The sequence below is a fragment of the Penicilliopsis zonata genome (genome assembly GCF_001890105.1).
Source record: "Penicilliopsis zonata CBS 506.65 unplaced genomic scaffold ASPZOscaffold_19, whole genome shotgun sequence".
NCBI lineage: Eukaryota > Fungi > Ascomycota > Eurotiomycetes > Eurotiales > Aspergillaceae > Penicilliopsis > Penicilliopsis zonata.
This window is the reverse complement of record NW_019208927.1, coordinates 380,294-402,456: the sequence shown is the minus strand read 5'-3', so window position 1 is coordinate 402,456 and position 22,163 is coordinate 380,294. Positions and strand designations below refer to the sequence as shown.

The following is a 22,163-nucleotide window of genomic DNA, read 5'->3' as shown; positions in this document are numbered from 1 at the left end:
GAAGAGGCAAGATACATATGACTACCTAAACGAAGCGAACACCGCAGATGCTTCAGTTCATCACGTCTATAGCGACAGGCGCTCTCCCTTTATCTGGTCTTTTCGTTATTCCTGTCTCAATTATTCTCTACGCTTGATTTCAAATTCATCTTATGTCTCGAGTTTTCGCCCTGGGTTTTGTAAATAGCTCAGAATCTCCTGCTTTCTTCTGTGTACGTTTCTTATTTCCATTCGTATGATTCAGACTACCTTGCCTCATGAGCGGGTTGGTGTGCGTTCCGAATTTAATGTGAATCATCCTCTTATCTTATCCAAATTTGGGCTAAGAGCTATTTGAGATTGATCCATTATTTATCACTCTTGCTTACGCTGATTTTTCATATTTCGGAGGTTTGAAATATATTAACGTCCCGAGGAAGTAAAAGTGTGAAATGTAAAATGACAAGAGAAAAACAACCCAAGTCAAATTATAAAGATAAACATCCTGACTGGTAATCGCAGGTACAAGGAGAGGGTTGCCAGACTGAAACGATGGTGGAATGACCAGCACGTCTTATGTTAGGGCAATTCATCCCAGACCATGGGAGGGAGAGTATTATCTTCCCACGAACCATCCACGTTCAGGTTCCCGGAGGTGTTCTCGACATCTAGAGGGAAATTGGACGATACCGGGCCTGTGGAAGAGGCTGTAGGATTCGAAGACGAGGAGGAAACTGCCAGGAGGCCTTGTGGAGGAGCAAGAGGGGGTAGTGCCGGGTCTATAGGTCCTAATGTATTATTGACGGAGGACACGTTGGCATCTGTGCTGTCAGGCCTAGCAGTTCGGGGTAACGGAGAGGCTGCAATCTGTCTGGTAGAGGCTGGACCTTGGCTGCTGTTGCCACCACTATCAGCGGCTATTTTCGATTGGGTCTTTTTGCCTTGGTTACCACTAACTGAGCCCCCGTCACGGTAGGCGTGAGGGAATTTGGTCCTGAATCGATCCCTCAAATCGGTTGCTTTCCTATGACTTAGACTCAGTCGTTTGTCTTGTTGTATCAGTGTCCACTGAAAGCCATGAACGGCGTAGCCTTTCAGTAAGGCCTCATCTTCCGCATTGGTAAAAGGCCGGCGCGAGCGGCGTCGGGAGTTCATGGTAAAATGGGGCTCGGGGATTCCCAATGACTCGAGCGTTGACATGGATTTACTTGACAACGTAGGAGCCGACCTCGCCACTGGCGTATACTTGCTTGAGGCCCTTGTCGTTTTCAGTTCACCATGGGTTGGGGGGGAGGAGCTACTGGGCGGCAAGGAATCATGACCCGCTGAGCTCCCCGGAGTAGAGGTTGATTCACTCCCCGTGTTGGCTGGTCGTGGGTCAGGAAGGAGTATCTTCCCTCGCGTTCCTGCGGAGCCTTCTGTCTCAGCTCGTAGAAGAGCATTGGCAAGAGTATCTCGCAGCTGCTTCGTAGCCTCATTTGGGTCCGCCGCTCTGATATTGAGTTGATCAGAAAAGAGCCATTGAGCACATGCAGGTTTTGTGAACTTACCGGTAAGCCCAAGGGCAGCATACTCGAAATCTTGTGTGCAAGGTCAGTAGAAGCGATAGCCAACACATCCAGCTTTCTCGTACCTATCTTTCAAGTTCGCAGCACTCCGCTTATTGAACTTGAGTTCCGGTTGTGCAAGTATTGCTGTCCAGTTCCCAATACCACATTTTACCACGCCCCTAAGAAGGGCCGTCGTCTCTTCCTCCGTCCACTTGCGTAGGTTTTTGCGAGAACGACCCCTTGTTTTGGGCGACATTGGTGCGTCATCACCAACAAAATTTGCAGGATCCTTCTCGGGCGTTTCATGATCATCTCTCTGTGTTTTTCCATTATGTCGATCCTCGCTTATATCCTCTGGTGGCTCTCCGGACGCTCCAGCAACACGATCTAGCTCAAATCCGACGTTATCCTCGATCGGCGAACCAAGAATCTCTTCCAGCCTCCCTTCCCGTTTCTCGACCTGAAAGGTCTCTGTGGCAGAATTGGTCGCGGGAGAAGTGGTATCCGGTGATGTATAATCCTTCGTAGGCTTGGTCAAAAGTTGCGTTATCGATGACTTGGCTTCGATCGGTGGAAGGATCGCAGCATTCGGCGGCGGTTCGTTCAGACCGTTGAGAATAGCAAACGGGCCAAACGGTGGAGGCCGCTGCTCCTTCTGTGTCTGAGGTATAGGCAACTGCAGATGTTCTCCAAACGACTCGGCTTGGATATCGATTCGGAGACGCTTGCGAGGCGCATGGAGGGTATCATCATCGAACGACGAGTAAGGAAATCGCTCGACAGCGCGCAGGTTGACGAATGCCGGCAAAATAGGTTTGGGGGGTGGCTCCAAACTCAACAGCGAGTCCACGGAGGGATCGTTGGTCGTCGATCGGGCAGCATTCAAGAACTCCGTCAACGTCGGCAGCGTTGCTGGGAGGTTTCCCGCAGAGGCAGCATTGGTCTTGGAGAGACTAGCATCCCGGGCACCACCACTGGCATTAGGCTCTAGCGGAGACGGGACGCTAAGTATCCGAGATGGAACCGGCTGGCGAAGAGGAGCGATGCGAAGGCTCTGCAGCTGAGGCAGGTCGCGGATCTGGATCAGAGAGTCGTCGAGAGACCGCGCAAAATTGCCAGTGTGATCCATCCTCGAGACCACAAGGATCCCTCAACAATAATGGGAATCATATGGCACGTTAGCCGACCTTCAAGTGAGCATGATAGAGAAGTATACGCCGTCTCCTGCGCGGCCCATCCCGCGCAGTCGTAACACGCTCGATATCTGTCCGACAAGGTCCTTCTTTCTGTGAAGCCAAGGAAGGTGGGAGAGAGCGGCTACGGCGGGCGGTAGAATCCCTCCTTGCAGCTGCTGCTCGTTGAGTTTCGGTCGACTGGGCTTTCGACGTCGAGGTATGGAGAAGAATTACCTCGCTTTCGGAAACTAACAACGTTGGAAGTGATAAGAGTTGTGAGTCTGTGCTTTGACTGCCACCTCCTTGCCAGCCTGGCGTTCGCTGACTTGTACCACCGCAATAGAACTACAACGGAAGCGACTTCCATGCAATCACGGAATATATCGATACTATTAGCCATTCAGAAATATATTTCAGGTCTAAGTACTCTTGTGCCCGAAATATTGATATCAGTGTCAGTCCATATTCGAAAATTTTCGTCGCTATGCCGACCATTTTTCCTACCTGGCCGAACATCCTATTCGGCACTCTTGAGCCCATCTCACTGTGAGCCTCGGAGCTTAAGGTATTCCCCATTATATTGGGCAATGATTGACATCTCATAGACTCCTTGGTGCAGCTGCTCCGCTTGTTGACTTACACGGGTTCATCGCTGGCCAAACACCCAAAACAGTTGCACCAGCAGAACTCCATCCGAGCAGCATCGCCCTCGCTTACCAGCTGGGGAATCTCTACGCCCTTCTCTTCATGATTGGGGTTGCTGTCTGCCATGGTACCTCAGAACCGAAGGTACTACGCAACTACTTGGTTGCTCTCGCCATCGCTGATGTCGGGCACGTTTATGCCACGTATGTGGCCATGGGGTGGGATGCGTTTGTTGACATCAGCTCGTGGAATGCACTCACCTGGGGAAATATTGGAGCCACTGCTTTCCTCTTTGCAAATCGGTTGGGTTATTTCATGGGAATCTTCGGCTACGCCAAACTTCCCAAGCTTGAGGAAAAGACAGCGTAAACAGAAAAGAGCAATCGATGAAGGCGACGGAGAACGATTGAATGTGATTCACCCAACCAGCTACCTTAATCGAATATATGACCATCAAATCCACCCTAGCCTGTAGCATTGGCCACAGTCGTCGTTTTCCTTTCATCATTGATTGAAGAACCTGGCGCTTTCTGAATCCATGACCAATCATGCTTTATCTTGAGACTGTACTTGCCAGTCAATCTATGGAAGAACGTTCTAGGAACTGACGAGGTCATAAATGCACTTCCACGAACCTCACACGCATACAATACAGCCAGGATCGGCCACTCCGAATTCGATCTCCGTACCCCTGTCGTCATTGAGGTCGTGGCGGTGACGAACAAAGAAAGTATTGATTACGATGGTGTTATGACTGCCTTGACACGCCCAGCCATTTGCCACTTAGGAGAGATCCCGAGATGAACTCAACTATTCTCCGACGGCAAAATCCACCATTTGTACGGTTTCGAGCGAGTTCTATGGGCAGTAGTAGCATAGATTCTCCGTCTGACATATCGCCAACAGTCAAGTACGACATCAGACATATTGCAGTGGCTCCAACCCAGGATTCTCCGGGTCGTCGTTCATCAAAATTCTGATGCCTAATGTTGCCGCGAATGGGATATCGCCTCTCTACCAACAAACTCCTTACTTTTGTTTCCTCATTCTTACCTTAGATAGCGGCACCTACTAAATCTTCCCAAGAATATGGGCCATTCATTCTACACACCTCAACGTTCCATCTTGGCATTCCATCACACAAAGAACAGCGGATACCCCCAAGTCGGACAAGTCCGCGTCTTTTAATCAAAACGCACGGCTCAATCGCCTGTCGATTCTCTCATCCGTGGCAAGCCGAGGGCAATACCGACCTACATAGGTAATGACCCACAGCCACAGGCGAGCAGGATCTGCTGAGCGGTCCCTGATTGGAGAGTTAGCCAAAAAGGTATTTGGCGTATAATTGCTCTCTCAACTACCTCGTGATGCTGTCAAGCCGACTTCCAGCTCGACATGGGTTCAAGGGGGAAATTGGCCAGGGCGATACCTCCAATCCAGGGGCGAATTTCATTGAAAAACACGGGCTAGGTATATGTGCCTGGAGCTATCGGGGCTAGTCCTGAGCTTGATTGCCCTCTTGCCGAGTGCTATGATGCACATCCAGTAGGTTTTCAAACCAGCCTGTCAGATAAAGTGTCGTTTTTCTAGACCGACATTAAATGGGCGTCTGGATTGATTGATATGGTTATACGAGCAATTGCTTTGCGAGCTCATATAGATATATCTATATTCTTCGCCGTAATGTTTGCACAGCTCAACGTCCCTGCATCATCACGGCCGGTTAACCTCGGTTCGACTAGTTTCTCTGGTCTCACCGCTGATACCAGTGTCTAGTTCCACTTTGAGCTTTCACTTCTCATTGTTTCCTGTAGTAGTAAGACGAGTTCAAGACACGACCCTGCTTCTTGGTAGTAGTTTTTGTGCATTATTCAGCGGATCGATTCTATGGCCCGACAAGTTATCTGTTTCGTTTCTTATTTTTCTGGCCAAGCCCGGAGCCATTTGTTCAAACTAGGAGAGACCCTGTTCAAATTCGGTTCTGTTTGCGCTGCCAAACCAGGCCGATCAAGCCCGGTGCAAGAGATCAGGCTGCATATATGGGTGATTGACTGTGTGTCATCATCGATCGAGGATCGGGGAGGAGGAGTCGGCCCATCATCAAGTGACGGCCTCTTTCAGGTCTGCAAGCCCATGGTCGATAGTTCTTCCGAGGTATCCCCGGGTTTCTTGTTCGCAAGCTCTCGAGTGTCGAATAGAGTGAAGCCTGTAGAAGGGGGGAGGTGGTGTGCCAGTGTCATGTGACCACACACCTACGTCCATCGAGACAATTTCCAAGCAGGGAAGCCACCTTCCCCCCCTCCCCTCCTCGAGTTCCATACAGTGATTTATCGAAGACAAATGTTGTCACATCGTGCCGCACGCCAGGATGAAATAGTATATGATAAGGAAAGACGACTGATCATCCATCCGCTTAAAGGTTCTTTCTGACTGGATGGTCACTGCACGCTATGCAGTGAGATGGCAGACTAACAGACAGCGCCAACACTCTCTACATATGAAGAGGTGGCTAGAAAGAGATCCTGTTCTCTCACTGGGCTCGCTCATTTCAACTCGGGGTCAAGGTTCGGATGGTTGCCAGTCACTAGTAACCAACTACTAACCTGGTTACTAGGGAATTAGTTGTCGAGTACTCGAGACTCGAGAGTCTGTGGTCGCCAGTCGAGTTTCCTGCAAGACGACCGTCTCCACTTTACCCCTACTACATATAGGCCTCTCCAGAGGCTGATCCACAATCCTCGCCCCTAAGCCGATGTCTAGATGAAGCGCCACGCATAAAAATTCGGAGGAACCAGAGGAAAAGAAAACAGAGCCCGCTGCAAAGGAGTGGAAAGTCAAAAATAATTTATGCACTCTAATAGATGGTGTACGGAGTAGGTTGGGAAAAATCCCTGCAAAGCACACCCGTGTCGCATGGTTACAAGTTTTTTTTTTTTTTTTGTTTTTTTTTTTTTTCGTTGGCACTGGATCCAAAAGCAGACAGTAACTAATGAATAGGATGACCTGTTAATTATTCAGCCCATTAGTTAGTTCACTTACCGATCGCCCACAGGAAAGGCATCCAATGAGACTTGCTACTAGAGCAACGCCGTCTGTTCATTGACTGGCCGTCATGACCTCCGTATCGACGCAAAAGAGTGGACTCCACCCAAAGGACGTGGAAGCTCGCGGGGCCAGCCGCTGAGAGAACCAGGGGTTTGGAAACATGGACCTAGGCGGATCGTCGTGGTCACCGACAGCGACAGGCTACAGAGGTACAGCCCCTAACCGCTACCCAACGCGCGGTCACAGTGGCGGCTGGATCTTCGCTAAAATTCCCGGTAACCATTGTGATGGAGCCCTGCTAATTTCCAATTCGGAATACGGAGTACGGAGTATGGAGCATTAATTCTGACATTATGGATTGCAATTCTCCTATCGAGACGATGGCACAACCAGTATGTGGAGAATGGAGCATGGAGGGATCTTTTTTTTTTCCATTTCTCATTATGTCACGGTCCATGGTGAAACTTGAAGAAGAGATAGCTCGGTCACCGACAGGCGCTGCTGCCCCCTTTCTTCTGTCAGACTATGTGCTCCATCTTCGACGTCATCAAATCCTATTAGGAAGATCGCCGATCGATGAGGCGGTCGGATCTCTCACTGAGCTCAGTTTGAATGGAAGAGGGAAAAAAATCAAAGAAGAAAACCAATGATGCTTTATAGTGTTTGATGGCGATGGCGGCAATATTGAACACAGCCATATGCTCGAGAGTGGGAACACGATCGGTTTCAAGCAAGTCAGCCAAAGTCGAGGACCATCTGAAATGTCTACTGGCGCCTGGGCCGGGTACCAGATATCCCCTTTCACATCAACTTTTCTATCGCGGCCCTTCCGACCGCCACCTTCCGTGGTGTCCACTGCCCGCACCTATCGATTTCGCTATCCTGGCTCCCGGAACTTGGAAGTCCCAGCTTGCTGGGACTCAGAGAGCGCCTAGTCCGCCGAAAACGCGCCACAGAGAACATTTTAGCTACAAAGCATGGTAGAGTTCGTATGTATGGCTGACTTAGGGCTTGCAAGTATGCGGAGCCCTGCCTGCTGTGATTTGTCTGCAGGCCCGTGGCAATCTTTGGGGTATAAACGAGGGAGAGAAGGAATGAAAATCCTCTTTACCCTAAGGTCTTCTTCTTCCTGTAGCCTGTCCCACCGTTGGATTTTCCCGCACAGGTGGTCGGTCTCCAAGAAGCTCTTCTCACTTAGTTCATTCCTTTCAAAGACATTTGCCTCCTCCATCAGCTAGCTATCCCTTTCCTATTATTCTCGTGTTGTCGGGTTCCTTTCTTTGTCCCTCTCACTGGTCCGCCCACCTTCTTCGCCTCGTTTCAACAAGATTTGGTTCCCCACAACCACTGGTACTATGCATTTTTAAGAGGCACATCGTGCGAGCAACCACAGGGACTCAATGTGTCGTGCTATTCCAGGCCCTTGCTATCGCTGATTGCGATTGCCATCGAGTCCACGAGTTGCATTCACCCCCCACCTCCATCCCTGCCTGGCACGTATATAGATGGAGAGTCGGAGTCACAAATTTCATTGATATTGAACACATCGCTCACCGTTATCTCTCACTCAATGGAGAACTACCGCCATCCAGGCCTCCATTCCGGTGACGGTTCCGGCTATTCGCCTGGTTATTATGGCGATGGCTCTACAGACTATACCGTCACATCGTGGCTCGAGCAGCCGAGCTATCCGGCCATCTTTCAGCCTAGAGAAGAGATCCCTCGCTTCTATGTGTCTTATCGCTGGTGGGAGGATGAGGCGACAACTACTCTCTGGGCGTTCGACGTGGAGGAAATCAAACGAGTAATATGCTACGGGCTATTTCAGGACGAGTCTCTTCCACGAACATCCCTACAGAGCCGCAATGCGGAGGTGATTGATACGCTCCTCCTCAGTCTAGTTGAGCCACATGAGGCACCTTTTGTCGCAGGCTTCTCGCATCTGCAAAAAGTTGAGGAAATCCTCAGACGGTCCCAGATTGGTCAACCGCTTTTGGTTCCTTGGAGCTGGTTTCCGTCACACAGTCATCGTGGCTTGGATCCTCCAACTGTTGCAGCCATGATTGACGCTGAAAGCCATCTCCATTTCACCCACGTCCCGTTCCAAGAATGGGTGCGTTACTCCCTGGGATACCCGACAGCCACTGTCCAGTGGTTCTTTGATCAACATGCGGCCTTATTCTTCCACCTGCTGAGCTATCTCGACGCGCACCCGGAGGAGGTCGACAGATATATAGAAATCGAAAAGGTTAGTGGTTGATACACCTCCCCCCCCTTGGCTATATGCATGTTTCCGAGCACGCATCTTTAGCTGACAAGCTAACTTCCCGCAAAGAATCTGCGAACACGAAGCCCATTCGCGCATCGGGCTCTTGTCCGCTGTTTGTACGCCCTCCATGCTAGGTTTGATTACAATGCTCCCTCCAGTCCCAACCCGGGCTTCGAATTCATCGCAGGCCCGATTCAACGAATATTTCAAGATCATCCAACCAGTCTAGCAACCATTCTCAAGGCTTTATCGGTCCTTTCTATCCGGTTCCGTCGCACTTACGTCCATGCCACGGAAATTGACTGGACGCTCCGATTCGATACTTCGATACCTTTCGTGGACGATCTTCTGGGTTCAAGTTCGCCGGTCGACCTTGCGCGGACCTTAACCAGCTCCAATGAGCTCGAATTTGCCCACCTGTCCGAACGTAGCATTATCGCAAACGATTCGGCGGTTCAGCAACTCATTGGAAAATGGCAGGATCTATGCACTCAGGTATGGGAATGTTGCTCAACACTCCCAGATACGATCGAAACCATCCAAGAATGCTTACATGTGAGCCCGAAACAACCGTCTCGACCGAGAAGTTCAGAAGAGATTCGGAAGCTGATACTTACTGTGTGGTCTTTTTTCTTGCAGGTCCTCCTCATAATGCGAAATTATCATGCGTTGACCGCGATCATTAACGGACTTCAACGGTATCGAGCCTCGACTCTCCGGAGCATTACATTTGGTACCGCGGCGGGAACGGTCGTGCTTGCCCCTCTATTACCACCCAATCTGGTGTACCTCATGAACCCCTACGGTAACTTTGCTGCATACCGGCAGTTGTTCCAGGGGGCCCCGGGGGTTCCGTTCCTCGTTCCCCACCTTCGAGATTTCAAACAGCATGGTGCGATCGCGGTAACTCATTTGATGCAGGCGATGCGCAAGGGTATGCATTACGGGCAGTGAGATCTATCTATGCATAGAACTGCTCTTGTCTTGTCTTTTCTTTTATTTTCCTCTCCTTCTTGTTGAAATTGTTTTCTGTCTGGGTTTGGAGTTATATGGGATTTGAATTTGGATTTGGATTTGGATGCCGAATGTTGATTCCCTGACACGATCTCGCTTTCTTGGTCTTTGGCGGTTTCAATCCTTTTGAGTTTCTACTATCATGCCCAGGGAAATCGGGAAACCGCTGGGCCTGCCTAGCAATAGAATTTGGCAGGACATTGGAAGGTTACATACAAATTGTTGCTCATCATGCTTGAACTTCAATTCTCCAGCAGGCGAGAAGTATGTGTGTAGATCTTTCCTGTAAATTGACATGTGTATAAGTTTGCTTTCCCACCACCTGCCGGCCCTACATGGCACATCTGCAATGGCTGTGCAGACAGTGTCATACAGGGTATATTTAAGTTAGTTATAAATAGAATAATATATAGACTAGCTATCTTCTACCTTCCACTACAAGCGTAGAGACTATTAGAAAGGAATTATTCAAGAACTAGTACTCCGTAGTACTCCAAATCCGTGATACTAGCTAGGTAGGTACTGGTAGGTAGTACTACATAGACACCTCGGTAGTATCTTAACTAGGTAGATTCGAATTTCCAACTAATTATTATCACATGTTAAGTTAGGGGTCAGCTGGATAGATGGAGTAAGAAGTAACTAAAAGCCTTATTGCAGTGTGACACGTCTGAAGGTCAAACCTCACCCACGCTCCACCTCGTCAGGTGTTACTAATTAACTAGTATACTAGTTAACTAACTACTACCTAAGATAGTTCTCCATAATCTCCAAGGTGGGTTTGAAAAGCAAAGCTCCGCGTGATAAGAAACCACCCACCCCCACTTTATTTGAGATTTTTGGTTCTAGACTGTCGTGCTTGATGCATTACTATTTACGATACGCCGAACATAGCCTAGACTTAGTACTACAGAAGATAGACAGGGGTTGTGTGATGTCGATTGAGTTTTTTTGGTTCCTGTTAGCCGATGCGATGACGTGCAAGTAGGTATATTTGTTGCGATGGGATCGAGGTGTGGAATCGAGGCGTGGGCAGAGGATCGCGTGAAGGGTTGCGCCATACTACATGGTTTTTACACGGTATTTAGATCGAAGAAACAGAAATTTGAAAATCAAATGTGGTATCATCAGAGGTTAACGAGACAGGCATGGCTGCCAGGGTTATTTTTGGCTTTGTTTTGTTTTTTGCTTGCTATGGTTCAAGTCTACGGGAGTACCTGTTTTAAGAAGCAAACGACATTACGAATCCCCCCAATCCTGCAATATGGCCTGCAGCCACCTCGTGGACCGGTATCGTTACAATTCCATCAAGCACAAACAGGACGCCGTTTTCCTGAAACTTTTGGTTTAGGTGCTTGTTTGCACTTACTGGGCGATCTGGACGGCACGGCGGCGGTCACGCTCCTCAGCAATGGAGAGCTGCGAAATAGTATTAGTATCATAGTAGACAGGAAAGCTATTTAGAAGCAAGAAAAAAAAAAAGAAAGTTCACATACCTTGACACCCTTGCCCTTGGGGAGGGAGATCCAGGGCTTGTCCTGTCCGATGACGAAGACGTTGGACTCACGGGTAGCGAAGGAGTTGTCAATGGCGTCCTTGATGTGGACGATGTTGAAACCTCCGTCGTGACGCTCACGGTGGGTGATGACACCGACACGACCCATGTTACGACCACCGGTGACCATGCAGATCACACCGGTGTCGAACTTGACAAAGTCGGAGATCTTGCCAGTGGCAATGTCGATCTTGACGGTGTCGTTGACCCGGATGGAAGGGTCGGGGTAGCGGATGCTAAAACAGAAAAAAACACACGAATTAGCCCACCCGATTCTGATATAGTTGATAGCTTACTGGTTTCCAGAGAAAAGAAAAAGAAAAAAATTCTTTTCTCTTGTCCTCCGCCGATCAACCAAAGCTTGGTCCAACGACTGAATGACGCGGAAACTCATGGAAGAGTCAGAACTCACGTTCTCGCATCGTGCGTAACCAAGAATGGGATCCCGCCCTTGCCGAGCTGCACCTTCTTGACCTTGCAGAGCTTGTACTCAGCCTCCTCGGCCTGGATACGGTGGACGGTGAAGCGACCCTTGGTGTCGTAGATCAGGCGGAAGTTCTCGCCGGTCTTCTCGATGCCAATGACGTCCATAAAGCCGGTGGGGTAGGTCTGGTCAGTGCGGACCTTGCCGTCGACCTTGATCAGGCGCTGCATGACGATCGCCTTGGTCTCGCGGCCGTTAAGAGCGTACTTGAGACTAGAAGAGAATCGTATTAGCATCTCCAACTCCAATGCGGATCTCGATCTTTTTTTTTCCTCTCGATTTGTTGCTCTTCTTGAAAGGGGTTTTCGTACCGGTTGCGGATGAAGACGATCAGGGGCAGGCAGTCCCGGAGCTTGTGAGGACCGGGGGAGGCCTTGGGAGCATAGGTTCCGGACATCTTGTCCAGGAGCCAGTGCTTGGGCGCGCTAAGGCGCTTCTGGTGCTTCTTACTGCAAAACCATCACTGTCAGCTTCACCATTCATCACTTGCTTGGTCTTCGAGCCAGAACAGCGCAGAAATCCCTGCACCGCGTGGGTGACGGGACAGGGAGAACAGCATTGCCGTAGCATGACATTTATGAAGAAAGGGACACTACTCACGGTCCACGGCCCATCTTGATGAAATTGTCGACTTGAACCCTTGAAAAGTTGTCGAGGTGTCGCGAGGTGGAAGGAGGGCTGAGATCGAGACGCAAAGACGATATCTAATCCACTCGCAAATTTCGCTTAGCGGATGTGCTTGTGGAATGTACCCTAGCGCTAGACCTATTTGGAAATTGGCCTTTTTTGCCAAGATATCCCAGTTATGTAATTTATTTCTAACCCTTTATGGATATATATCACGTGACTGGTTAGTTTCTGGAATCCCTGAACGGCCAAAGAGTCAAGAGTTAGAGACCAAGGAATTACCTGAAAAGAGTACTATAAAGGACGTAGTGCATGGTCTAGGCTTAGTGGTATTTAAATGTCTCTGGACAGAATGCTAACTGTTATCATGTACTTCTACACGTAACCCTTGATGACAGCGACCTCGGCATTCAGGATAGAAGACCCAGCGGCGCCGAGCACTGTGTTATGGGAAAGCGCAGCGAATCTGATGTCGAAGTAGCCGCCCTTCTGCCCCTCGCGGACGCGGCCGACGCTAACGGTGTACCCGTTGTTGATGTTCCGGTCGAGTCTGGGCTGCGGACGATCAGGCTCGTCAAACACGAAGATCGCTTCCTTAGGAGCGGAAGGAGCACCGAGCTTCTGAGCCTCGGATTGGTATTCCCGCATGGCCTGGGCAACCTCCTCGGCGCTGGGGACTGCCGAGCGGTTCTTGAAACGCAGGGACACGAAGGCCATGTGGCCATCGGTGACGCCGACACGAGTGCAGGTAGCGCCGATAGTGAGGCCCTTTTGCTCATCGAAGGCAGAGGCGCCTGCGTTGAGCGAGCCCAAGATCTTCTGAGCCTCATTCTCCAACTTGTCCTCTTCACCGCTGATGTAGGGGATAACATTATCCACGATATCCATGCTGGGCACGCCTGGATAGCCAGCTCCCGAAATGGCCTGCTCGGTGAACACCTCAACTTCCTCAACGGGACCGAACTTTGCTTGCAGAGCGGCAAAGGGAATGACAATTCCGATGACGGCGCAGTTCGAGTTGCAGACCAAGAAGCCCTTCTTCAGACCAAACTCTTTCCTCTGGTGAGGGATCAGATCGAGGTGGCTGGGGTTCACGGTCGGCACCACCAGGGGGACAAGAGGGTGCTTGCGATAGTTCTTGGCGTTTGAGAAGACAGGGATTTCGGCCTTGATGAACTCCATCTCTAAAAAGTGAACTTGTATCAGCCACTGTTTTCTGGAGCAATGGTCAAAAGCTATTGGGTTGGTTTCCATACCGACATCACCTGCGACATCGCTGTTCAGCCCGGAGAAAACAATGTCACAGTCCTGGAACTGCTCTGCTTTGCAGTCACGTAGTACAAGCTGGCTCAGTCTCTCAGACATGGGAGTCATCTGCTTCCATCTGACGGCATCCTTGTAGCGCTTGCCCGCAGAGCGCTCCGAGGCACCCACGGCTTGAAGCTCGAGGAAAGGGTGGTCCGCAAGGAGCAGAATAAACCTCTGGCCCACGGAGCCAGTGGCACCAAGGACACCTGTTTTCTAATTAGTCGAAACTGCATTGACATCTTGCCCGTCAATAGAGGGGGTGGTGCAGCATACCGCACTTCTTCTTGGGATATTGCGTAGCCATTCTGACTTGGTTGGAAGGCGATTGAAACTATCAATCTGGAAAGAAATCAGTCAACGATGAACACCTAGCCATCTACCAGGTATCCGAAATATAAATAGAGAAAAGAACCCGGGTAGCCCGGGCATTACATGGGTACAGGGTCCAAATGACTCAAAGCTGCAGAAACGCCACTTCAAGTGGCTGATCACAGGAATTGACCAGAGAAAACATGGGATACAGGTGTTTCAATGCAAATAAAACAAAGTTCAGGCGACAGATCTTGGCTTAAGAGGTCCTGAAAGTAATATACTCACCGTGTCAATGGCGTGGGGTGACGTTGAAAAGTCCAAGATGCTTGTGGCAACCAAATCTAGCTGCGATATCGCTCGACGCACTGACCAATGGTGGTTTTGCCCCGCGCTGAGTCAGCAACCTTGGATTTACGGCGATTTGATTGGACGAAAATAAAGACTTCAAGAATCCGTAGATCTTGCCTGAATAGGAAAGCATCAAGAGCGCATTTTGCTATGATACAGGATGCCGTGAGTGTATTCAAAAAAAAAATAAAAATTGAAGAATGCATCGCGCCGAAGAAGTATGCTCTTCATCCCAGAGTCTATTTTATGTTGCTCACTCCTCATCAAAGATCTTGCCTGGGTTCATCAGCCAATTCGGGTCCAGGGAGCGTTTGATAGACCGCATGACACTGATTGTTTCTTCTCCAAGCTCTTCCAAAAGGAATCCCTTTTTGCCCATGCCAACGGCGTGTTCGCCCTGGAAGCAATATTAGCAATATTAGTATATAAATTGGGTAAAGATGCCTTACCGTGCAGGAGCCATCCATTTCAAGTGCACGCTTGACCATATCGTGAACCACCTTTTCTAGCTTTTCGTACTCGCCTGGCTTTTTCTTGTCGTACATCACGCTCGCGTGGAAGTTACCGTCACCGATATGGCCGAGAATGCTGGCGAAGAGGCCCAAGTCCTGAAGGTCCTTCTTGGACATTTCTACGCTAGTTAGCAAGGCCAACCCTTTGAAAAAAAAAAAAAAAAAAAAAAGAGAGAGAGAGAGAGGCAAGAGGCAATATATACCGATAATCTCTGGCAATCTCGAAAGCGGAACCACGGTGTCTGTGGAGTAGACGTCGGATCCTCCGTCCTCTCGAACGGCCATCATACTCCATAGAGCTTCTTTCCGGGCACTCCAGAGCTCATGGGCCTCTTTCTCGTCTTGAGCAAAAGTGAAGGATTTCGAATTATTGGTCTTGGTGATTGTTTCCGTGAGGGTGACGCTGTCCGCGACACTGGCGGAGGTTCCAGAGAATTTAAAGAAGAGCGTGGGCAACTCGTCCCAGGTGCGTCCTGTCCCACCGGCCCGGTTGAGGGCGTACATCTGCACGTCATCGAGGATTTCTATGCATTGGATCTGAACGCCGTTCTGGATGACGGTTCTGGCTGCGGCAGCCGCGTCGCGGATGGTCGGGAACGAACAGACGGCAACGCGGGTCTCTTCAGGGATGGGGGCCAGTTTGAGGGTGACTTCGGTGACGATTCCCAGCGTGCCCTCGGACCCGACAAACATGCCCGTCAAGTTGTAGCCGGCGGATGTCTTGCGCGGCCGTCTTCTGGTCTTGATAATTCGCCCATCCGCCAAGACCACCGTCAAATTGATCACCCAGTCCTTCATGGTCCCATAGCGCACTGCATTCGTGCCACTGCAGTTTGTCCCGACCATACCACCGATCATCGCCGGCGGGCCGGGGTCCATAGGGAAAAAGAGACCGTGCTCCTTGAGAGCGACGTTCAGATCCATCCAGCGGACAGCAGGTTGTACCACGACATCCATATCCTCTGCGTGAACCTGGATGATGCGATTCATGTTGACAAAGTCGATGGTCATGCCTCCGCGAGGGGTGGAGAAATTGCCCTCGAGACTCGAGCCCCCGGAGTAGGGAATCATAGGCATGCGGTACTTCTGGCAGACCTTGGCGATCTCCGAAACCTCTTCCGTAGTATGAGGGTATGCGATTGCGACGGGGAACCGGTCCGAGTTCACGGTCGACCATTCAGAGAACCCATGCCGCTCAAGCTCCTCTTCGTCTGTGCTGATCGTATCACTGCCGAGCCTTGCACGAAGCTCGGCAATTGCCTAGAGAAATATATATCATATATATTTAATAAGACTCTATGAAAATGCAGCTCAGATGTCAAGATATTCACCTTTTGAAAGTCCTCTACAGACCCATATTGGGCCTTAGTGGAGCCTTGTGAGCCAGACACCGCCGCCACGCTGGGAGCTGAAGCAGAAGAAGTAGATTGGCTGGAGGCCGCGTATGTGTACCCAATGCCTCCAGCCAACACGGAGGCAATCAGGACCTTACCCGAGGTCCCCAACGCACTCGACGAGCCATTGTTGCCCGCAGGGTTCGAGGTCGAATTCCAGCGAGCGAAACGGGTCGTCGTCGGCTGGGACTGGAGGAGTTGGGGTCGGGCGTGGGAGTGTCGGAAGGGCTGGACGGAGAATCTCCGAGTGAGAAGACCAGACGGTTTCATCGTGACTGCTGCGCCGGGAGGAATTGCAGGAAGAGAAGAGGACAAAGCTGGGGACTGGGCACCATGGAGGAAATCGGAGCTGAGGGGGAGGGAAGTCAATGGGGGGGGAGGGTATTTATGTCGGTCGGTGTCTTTCTCGTCATACACTAGTTGAAAGGCGTCGGTAAGTCGGCCGAGAAAGCGTGGGGAGAATCAGGGACAAAAAACACTGTGGAGAACAGCTGAATCAGCATATGTTAACTGGTAGTTAACTAGTTAATTGACTTGGTTAAAGAATATAACTTGGTCAATTGGCTAGTTTATCAGAATATCTGCATATTCTGAAGTGTAAGTCTTTAGTAGAGAATCAAATACCTATTCTACAGTCTTCGGTCGAGTCCTCGGTCCAACTAGCTGAGGGGGCATTCATAATTCTTCTCTGCAATGACGACAGCGCTAATAGACGAGTAACTAACTATTAACTAATCAATATTATAGCTATCTAGTAGAATTTATTCATTTGTAACCAAGTACTTAAGATGGGCGATTAATTTGACTTGTAGTATACTAAGTAGTTAAGTAGTATCTAACGGTTTATAGTCGTTCAACTTCCTATTAAATGAATTAAATGTATCAAGTGCTATTATGATTTTAGCTATTTTACATACGAACTCGGGAATTTAATCAAATAATATAAAATCTACAATATCTAGTAGAGCTGTACGGAGTAGACAATAATTACTACCTGGTAAATAATTAACTATAACTACCGTTGAGGGGGCAACGGCACGGAACAAACTTGGCAGCTGTCTAGACTCGGTCTGACGATGGAATCATTCACCGACAATACTATACCTCCATCAGAACTGGTAGTTAGTAAGTACCTACTACCTAGATATATAGGTTGCAATGTCACATTCGATGGACCTGGTCCGCGAGGTCGAACGCCTGGTGACAGCCCCGTACGCCCCCTCGCTGCAGGCAAGTTTGAACCACCTGCTACCATCAACAACAACGGTCGTCTAATACTAATGAATCGAACTAGGATCTCCACGCACTGGTCCACGATGCTTCATCGGGAAATCTTCACGCGTGGGCCGCTGCTAAACCGTGTCAGGTCGGATTGTTGGTCGATGTGCTTGTTGAGGGACTGTCCCGCTCGACGTTCGCCTTGCCGTTGCTGGCAAGTCTGGGTTAGTCACCATCAGAATTACTCGTCAAATATTAGTATCTTCCGGTCGCATCTGACTCTTCTTCCAGCGTCGGTTCCTCTTTTCCGTAATGCAGTGCTGGAGAGGTATCCCTCGCTTCTCAACGAAGCGCTGGCGAAGACCGTCGAAGGCGGAGAACGAGAGGTTGGTGTTGTTGCTGTTGCTGTTTTCTACAGGGAGGGAGAACAAAAGAAAAAGAGACTAACTAGAAGCTATGTTAACGATTAGTATATGCGTCTCTGCACATGGCTTCTATCCTCGCCACTGCCGTCTGAGCTGGTTCTGCCCGCGTCTCTGTCATCGTACATTCTGAAGCTGGTCGAGCAGATGAGTCGCGATCCGTGCATGGAGACGATTCTCCCAGTATACCAGCTATTTCATGGCTTGAAGACGTCACCCTCTACCCTGCGTTCGCTTTCCTCGCAGACCATGTCAACCATCCAGGTCGAGTTCACCAAGACGCTGCGCAATATCGATGACCACATGGGAAATCTGCTCTGTCTAGCTACCTTCTCGCACATTGTGTCTGCTACGCTTCGGGCACCGGTCAATAAAGAACACGGATCAATAGCGGCTTCTCCGCTTTGTTCTCACTGGTTACAGCAGCTTAGGCATTTCTTCGGGCCGAAACGTGCGCTGAAAACGCTAGACCTAGTGGTATTGCGGGTTATTCTTGCCTGCTCTGCTAGCTGTAACGGTCTGACCACCAGCCAGGCGGCGGAGAGCATCCGCCTGGCCATTGAGATCTGTGACGCCGTTGAGCCCGAGCAGAAGGCGGCGTGGGTCACTGGGAACGGGCTCAAGATCGCCAAATTATGTGCGAAGGTGACACGGGACGATATCAACCCTGAGATTCAGATGATGGTAAGTTATCCTTCAGCGGAAGTAACTAATACTGCCCGCGTCGGCTCTAACCCCATCACTATGCTAATCATTTTCTTTTCTAGGGCTTGGTCTTTACCGTATTTCTTCTCCCACCATGTTCAACACCGCAAGGGATCAGCCGTCTGGCCCAGCAGATACTTGTCCAAAAGGATTGCAGGACAGTGTTGGAGACAATCCCCCAAGCCTACATTTCACGTCTGGTGGAAGCAGCCACAGTAAGTACCCGGCAAAAGCTCAAAAAGTAGTCTGAGTCCATGGCAGATAATTAATTCTCTACTAGATCGCTTCTGGAGAGTCTGCCATATGCACATTCCTGGACTACGTTTTTTCTGCGCTGAAAAATCAACACAGCGTGCAATACACCAGCTTGGCCACTCTTCAGGTTGCCAATTGTCTAGTAAATAGTCTCAAGGGCCTCGGGACTAGAATTCTAGCACCGACAGTCATTCATTTGGTCTCCTCCCTGGGAAGAGTAATTCTGAGTGAAGCGCTGAGGGATTTCCCTAGAAAGCCAGGTCACAGGCAATGTACTAGTTTCTCTATCTGCGAGGCTGCCTTGATAAGCTTCCAAAATCAACTCTTGATCGATGCCTTTGATTTCTACTGTTCAGTCGGTATTTTTGCCCGAAGCACAGACAGCGTCGATTCGGGCTTCTCGGATCTCTCTCTCTCTTCCCCGTCTTCATGGCACAGATCAAAGAAACTATGTTTGAACCATCATGCTCTTTCTCCAAGATGAAAGCGGTCGATCACCGCCATGGATTTTCCCTGAAAAATCTCCAGAATAGTTTGCCGGACGTTGGTTATCCCAGACGTGACTGGAGAAATACAATTGCCGAGAGCCTGATGGAGAACGCCCGCATCTCCCATGAACGTCTCTTGAAGAACGTGGAAGACGCCTGTCGAGACTTGGAGAATCGATGTTTCGACAATGAGGGACCGCTCAGAGAAGTAGAACAACAGCGAGAGAAGCTTGTCTCAGAAAAAGAAGAACTCCGTGTACAGAGGGGGGAATTGGAAATCCAATTGCAGCAAGCGCTTTGTACGATTTCTTCCCTGCAGAAAGAGGTGGCGACGTTTGAGAAGCGTGCCGAAAGCGCATCCAACCGGGTTGAAGAATTGACGGCAAGCCTCACTGCAGCGCAGCGGGAATTAGAAGAACAGCGTCGCGATTCTCAGGAGAGTGCACATCTTGCAGAAGAGAAATCCCGGTCTAGAGAATTAGACCTTATTGCAACCGTGACCGAGAAGGAAGATCAACTGGACGGGCTCCAGGAATATCTTCGGGAACAGAGGGCCGCGAATGAGGATATTCAGATTAGTCTCGATGCGGTGATGAAAGAGAAGGACGCCATCCTGGATGATTCTGCCGCTTTGCGACGGGAGATGAAGCAGATGAAAACCAACCTTGACGGATGCGAGCTTCTGTCAAGACAGAAAGTACAAGAGATTCAAGAATTATCAGCAGGAAATGATCGTCTGGCCTTGGAGATTGTTGAATGGAAGAAACAGGTACGTCCTAAATTCCAAGGAAGAGAGCTGGCGCTGATTGACCTTTTCTCATCTCCAGCTTGACAACAAAGCCTCAGAGTCGGATAGACTCAGAGCCAGCCTTCGGGCCCTGGAAGAGAATTTCAATACAGAAATGGATGCACTCAAACAGCGTCATAAGCAGGAAGTGTCTGAGGTCACTATAGAGGTGGGTGTTCAATCAGAAAAAGAACCCACAAAGCAACCCCTTTCAGTAAAAGACTATTTTTTGCTGATATTTAATCCATGACCGACAGGCAACGAAATACAAGGACGAAGGCCTAGTGTTGAGAGAAGCCATGCAGATGGCCGCATCAAGCGCTAATCAGGAGTTACAAACGAAGGATAGGCGAATCAGCCATCTCGAGCAGAAGGTGGGAATATCCCCCCTTTTTTTTTATTAGAAAAAGAAACATTATCTCTCTAACAATTTGTAGGTACAATCCATGCGCAATGAGAGAGCAGCCAAGGCGCGCGAATTCTCCGAGGCGCAGCAGCACATCGGCCGTTTGATGACCGTCATGGGCTTCAAGGGGACGGCCGAAGAGCGCCAGCCCGTCAAGACCAACACTAACAGCAACAAACACCATCGGTCCAAATCTCAACATGCAGCCGCTCCACAGGCGGAAAGCTTCCAAATCCTACCGGACGAAATGCAAAGCCAAAACCACGATATGCTCGGCGTATCTTTCGGGTCCGTCGCATCGGATGCCAGCGGGCCCAGCCCAAAACGGTCCAGGAACGTTCACATCACCCACTCAACAAGATCAGAAGGATCGTATCGGCGGTCCCCGCGGGCTTCTCATGAGCAGGTGCCATTTCAGTCTTCTTCTCGATCTGCTTCGTCTCAGCAGCGCAAGGACCGTCTACCTCTAGGAGACGCCAACTCGAACAGCCCTCACACGTCACAGGAGAGCACTCACAACGCTTCAAAACATGCTAGCCAGGGGAGAGACGAGGCCTTGCCAGATGGCCAGGCTTATCTTGGTCCACACGACGTTTGTCTCCAGGATTTTGAGTTGGATCTGGATCTGGACCTGTCGCGGGACTCTCTGTTCTAGTTGATCAACATACCCCCATCTGTATATAGACGTGAAGTCAAGGGTTACATAGTAGCTTATATCATTTATAAGGAGACACTTATTATCTTAGCCAGCATAATAATACTCTTGAGACTTAATAAATAAAAGCCAGTAATGAATTATTTTAAAACTTTTAAGAAAACCTCTCTATCACAGTTAAAGTCACTATATCTAGAAGCGAGGTGAGGGTTATTCACTGTGGTTTTTTATGTAGGTGCTCTAGAAAAGTGAGAGTATAAAACGTCCCTCTTTTCTCTATTAGGATATGTTTTTCTTTCCTCCTACAACATCGAGCTTTCTGGTATCTTTTTGTCATAATGTTCTACACCACTGATCAACTAGATATTTATCTAAGTATCTTGAATATCCTCTATAAGGATAATGATATTTATAAAAGGTAAGTCTATTATATTTTCTTTTTTCCTGTTTTCTATGACAAATTCTGTCTTGGATTGTCTGTCTCTTTGACCTGGTCTGCAAAATGCAACACTATCTCAGGGTAGCTGCAGGACAATCAGAGGCTGCAATAAAGAGATAGGATAAATGCAAGATCATCTACATCAAAGAGTTTCGTCTATGCAGGCTGCCTTTGGCTGTGGGGTTCTTTGCGGCTGTCTCATCTTGGTTGCCAACGGCTGCTGCTGCGTCAAGAGACAGACAGACAGATTTTGGTGACCCATATAATAAACCATTGGGCCTAGGATCTGCTGCCTTGTATCATAGTCTACTTTTTTTAGTTGATGATAGCTTAAGTACTGATGTATCTCTCCCTGTATAGGATAATAATGTCCGTCCGTAGGTGACGGCGAGGCCACCGACAAAAGAAATTCGATGCAATCGGTTTCAACGACAAGAGGTCTGTGAAGACCAGAGGAGGCAGAGGTGGCTCCAAAGCCAGGAGTATCACCGATAAAAGAAAAAAGACTTATCGTTGCCATGGTGGTATGGCAGAAAAATCCCAACTCGGTCATCCGGTCGAATATGTCCTG

At 49.4% G+C, this 22,163-nt stretch overlaps 7 protein-coding genes across 7 annotated transcripts; 3 read left to right on the top strand and 4 right to left on the bottom strand.

Moving 5' to 3' along the window:
* Positions 1-287: 287 nt before the first annotated feature.
* On the bottom strand, positions 288-2,853 carry ASPZODRAFT_954579 (hypothetical protein). Its single transcript, XM_022730502.1, has 5 exons — positions 1,613-2,853; positions 1,530-1,559; positions 937-1,471; positions 833-874; positions 288-777 (listed from the first exon to the last, which is right to left on the bottom strand). Exons 1-5 carry the CDS (start codon positions 2,656-2,658, stop codon positions 559-561), a joined length of 1,872 nt encoding a protein of 623 aa, XP_022577983.1. The 5' UTR covers positions 2,659-2,853; the 3' UTR covers positions 288-558.
* Positions 2,854-3,188: 335 nt separating this feature from the next.
* On the top strand, positions 3,189-3,718 carry ASPZODRAFT_74326 (hypothetical protein; the record flags this gene model as incomplete). Its single annotated transcript, XM_022729959.1, has 2 exons — positions 3,189-3,250; positions 3,310-3,718. 2 exons carry the CDS (start codon positions 3,189-3,191, stop codon positions 3,716-3,718), a joined length of 471 nt encoding a protein of 156 aa, XP_022577982.1.
* A 4,246-nt stretch (positions 3,719-7,964) lies between these two features.
* Positions 7,965-9,617, top strand: ASPZODRAFT_146185 (hypothetical protein; the record flags this gene model as incomplete). The annotated part of the gene is made up of 2 exons (XM_022725153.1): positions 7,965-8,642; positions 8,730-9,617. 2 exons carry the CDS (start codon positions 7,965-7,967, stop codon positions 9,615-9,617), a joined length of 1,566 nt encoding a protein of 521 aa, XP_022577981.1.
* A 1,425-nt stretch (positions 9,618-11,042) lies between these two features.
* On the bottom strand, positions 11,043-12,330 carry ASPZODRAFT_154651 (hypothetical protein; the record flags this gene model as incomplete). The annotated part of the gene is made up of 5 exons (XM_022726114.1): positions 11,043-11,096; positions 11,174-11,468; positions 11,645-11,929; positions 12,028-12,165; positions 12,317-12,330. The coding sequence occupies 5 exons, from the start codon at positions 12,328-12,330 to the stop codon at positions 11,043-11,045; spliced, it is 786 nt and encodes a 261-aa protein (XP_022577980.1).
* Positions 12,331-12,718: 388 nt separating this feature from the next.
* On the bottom strand, positions 12,719-13,955 carry ASPZODRAFT_146183 (hypothetical protein; the record flags this gene model as incomplete). The annotated part of the gene is made up of 2 exons (XM_022725152.1): positions 12,719-13,857; positions 13,925-13,955. 2 exons carry the CDS (start codon positions 13,953-13,955, stop codon positions 12,719-12,721), a joined length of 1,170 nt encoding a protein of 389 aa, XP_022577979.1.
* Positions 13,956-14,564: 609 nt separating this feature from the next.
* ASPZODRAFT_74337 (hypothetical protein) lies at positions 14,565-16,487 on the bottom strand (the record flags this gene model as incomplete). Its single annotated transcript, XM_022729961.1, has 4 exons — positions 14,565-14,708; positions 14,761-14,942; positions 15,027-16,083; positions 16,155-16,487. 4 exons carry the CDS (start codon positions 16,485-16,487, stop codon positions 14,565-14,567), a joined length of 1,716 nt encoding a protein of 571 aa, XP_022577978.1.
* Positions 16,488-17,301: 814 nt separating this feature from the next.
* ASPZODRAFT_161688 (hypothetical protein) lies at positions 17,302-21,284 on the top strand. The gene is made up of 10 exons (XM_022726536.1): positions 17,302-17,447; positions 17,512-17,659; positions 17,727-17,821; positions 17,906-18,541; positions 18,625-18,777; positions 18,843-19,202; positions 19,256-20,074; positions 20,133-20,261; positions 20,350-20,466; positions 20,530-21,284. The coding sequence occupies exons 1-10, from the start codon at positions 17,376-17,378 to the stop codon at positions 21,151-21,153; spliced, it is 3,153 nt and encodes a 1,050-aa protein (XP_022577977.1). The 5' UTR covers positions 17,302-17,375; the 3' UTR covers positions 21,154-21,284.
* The last annotated feature ends 879 nt before the right edge of the window (positions 21,285-22,163 follow it).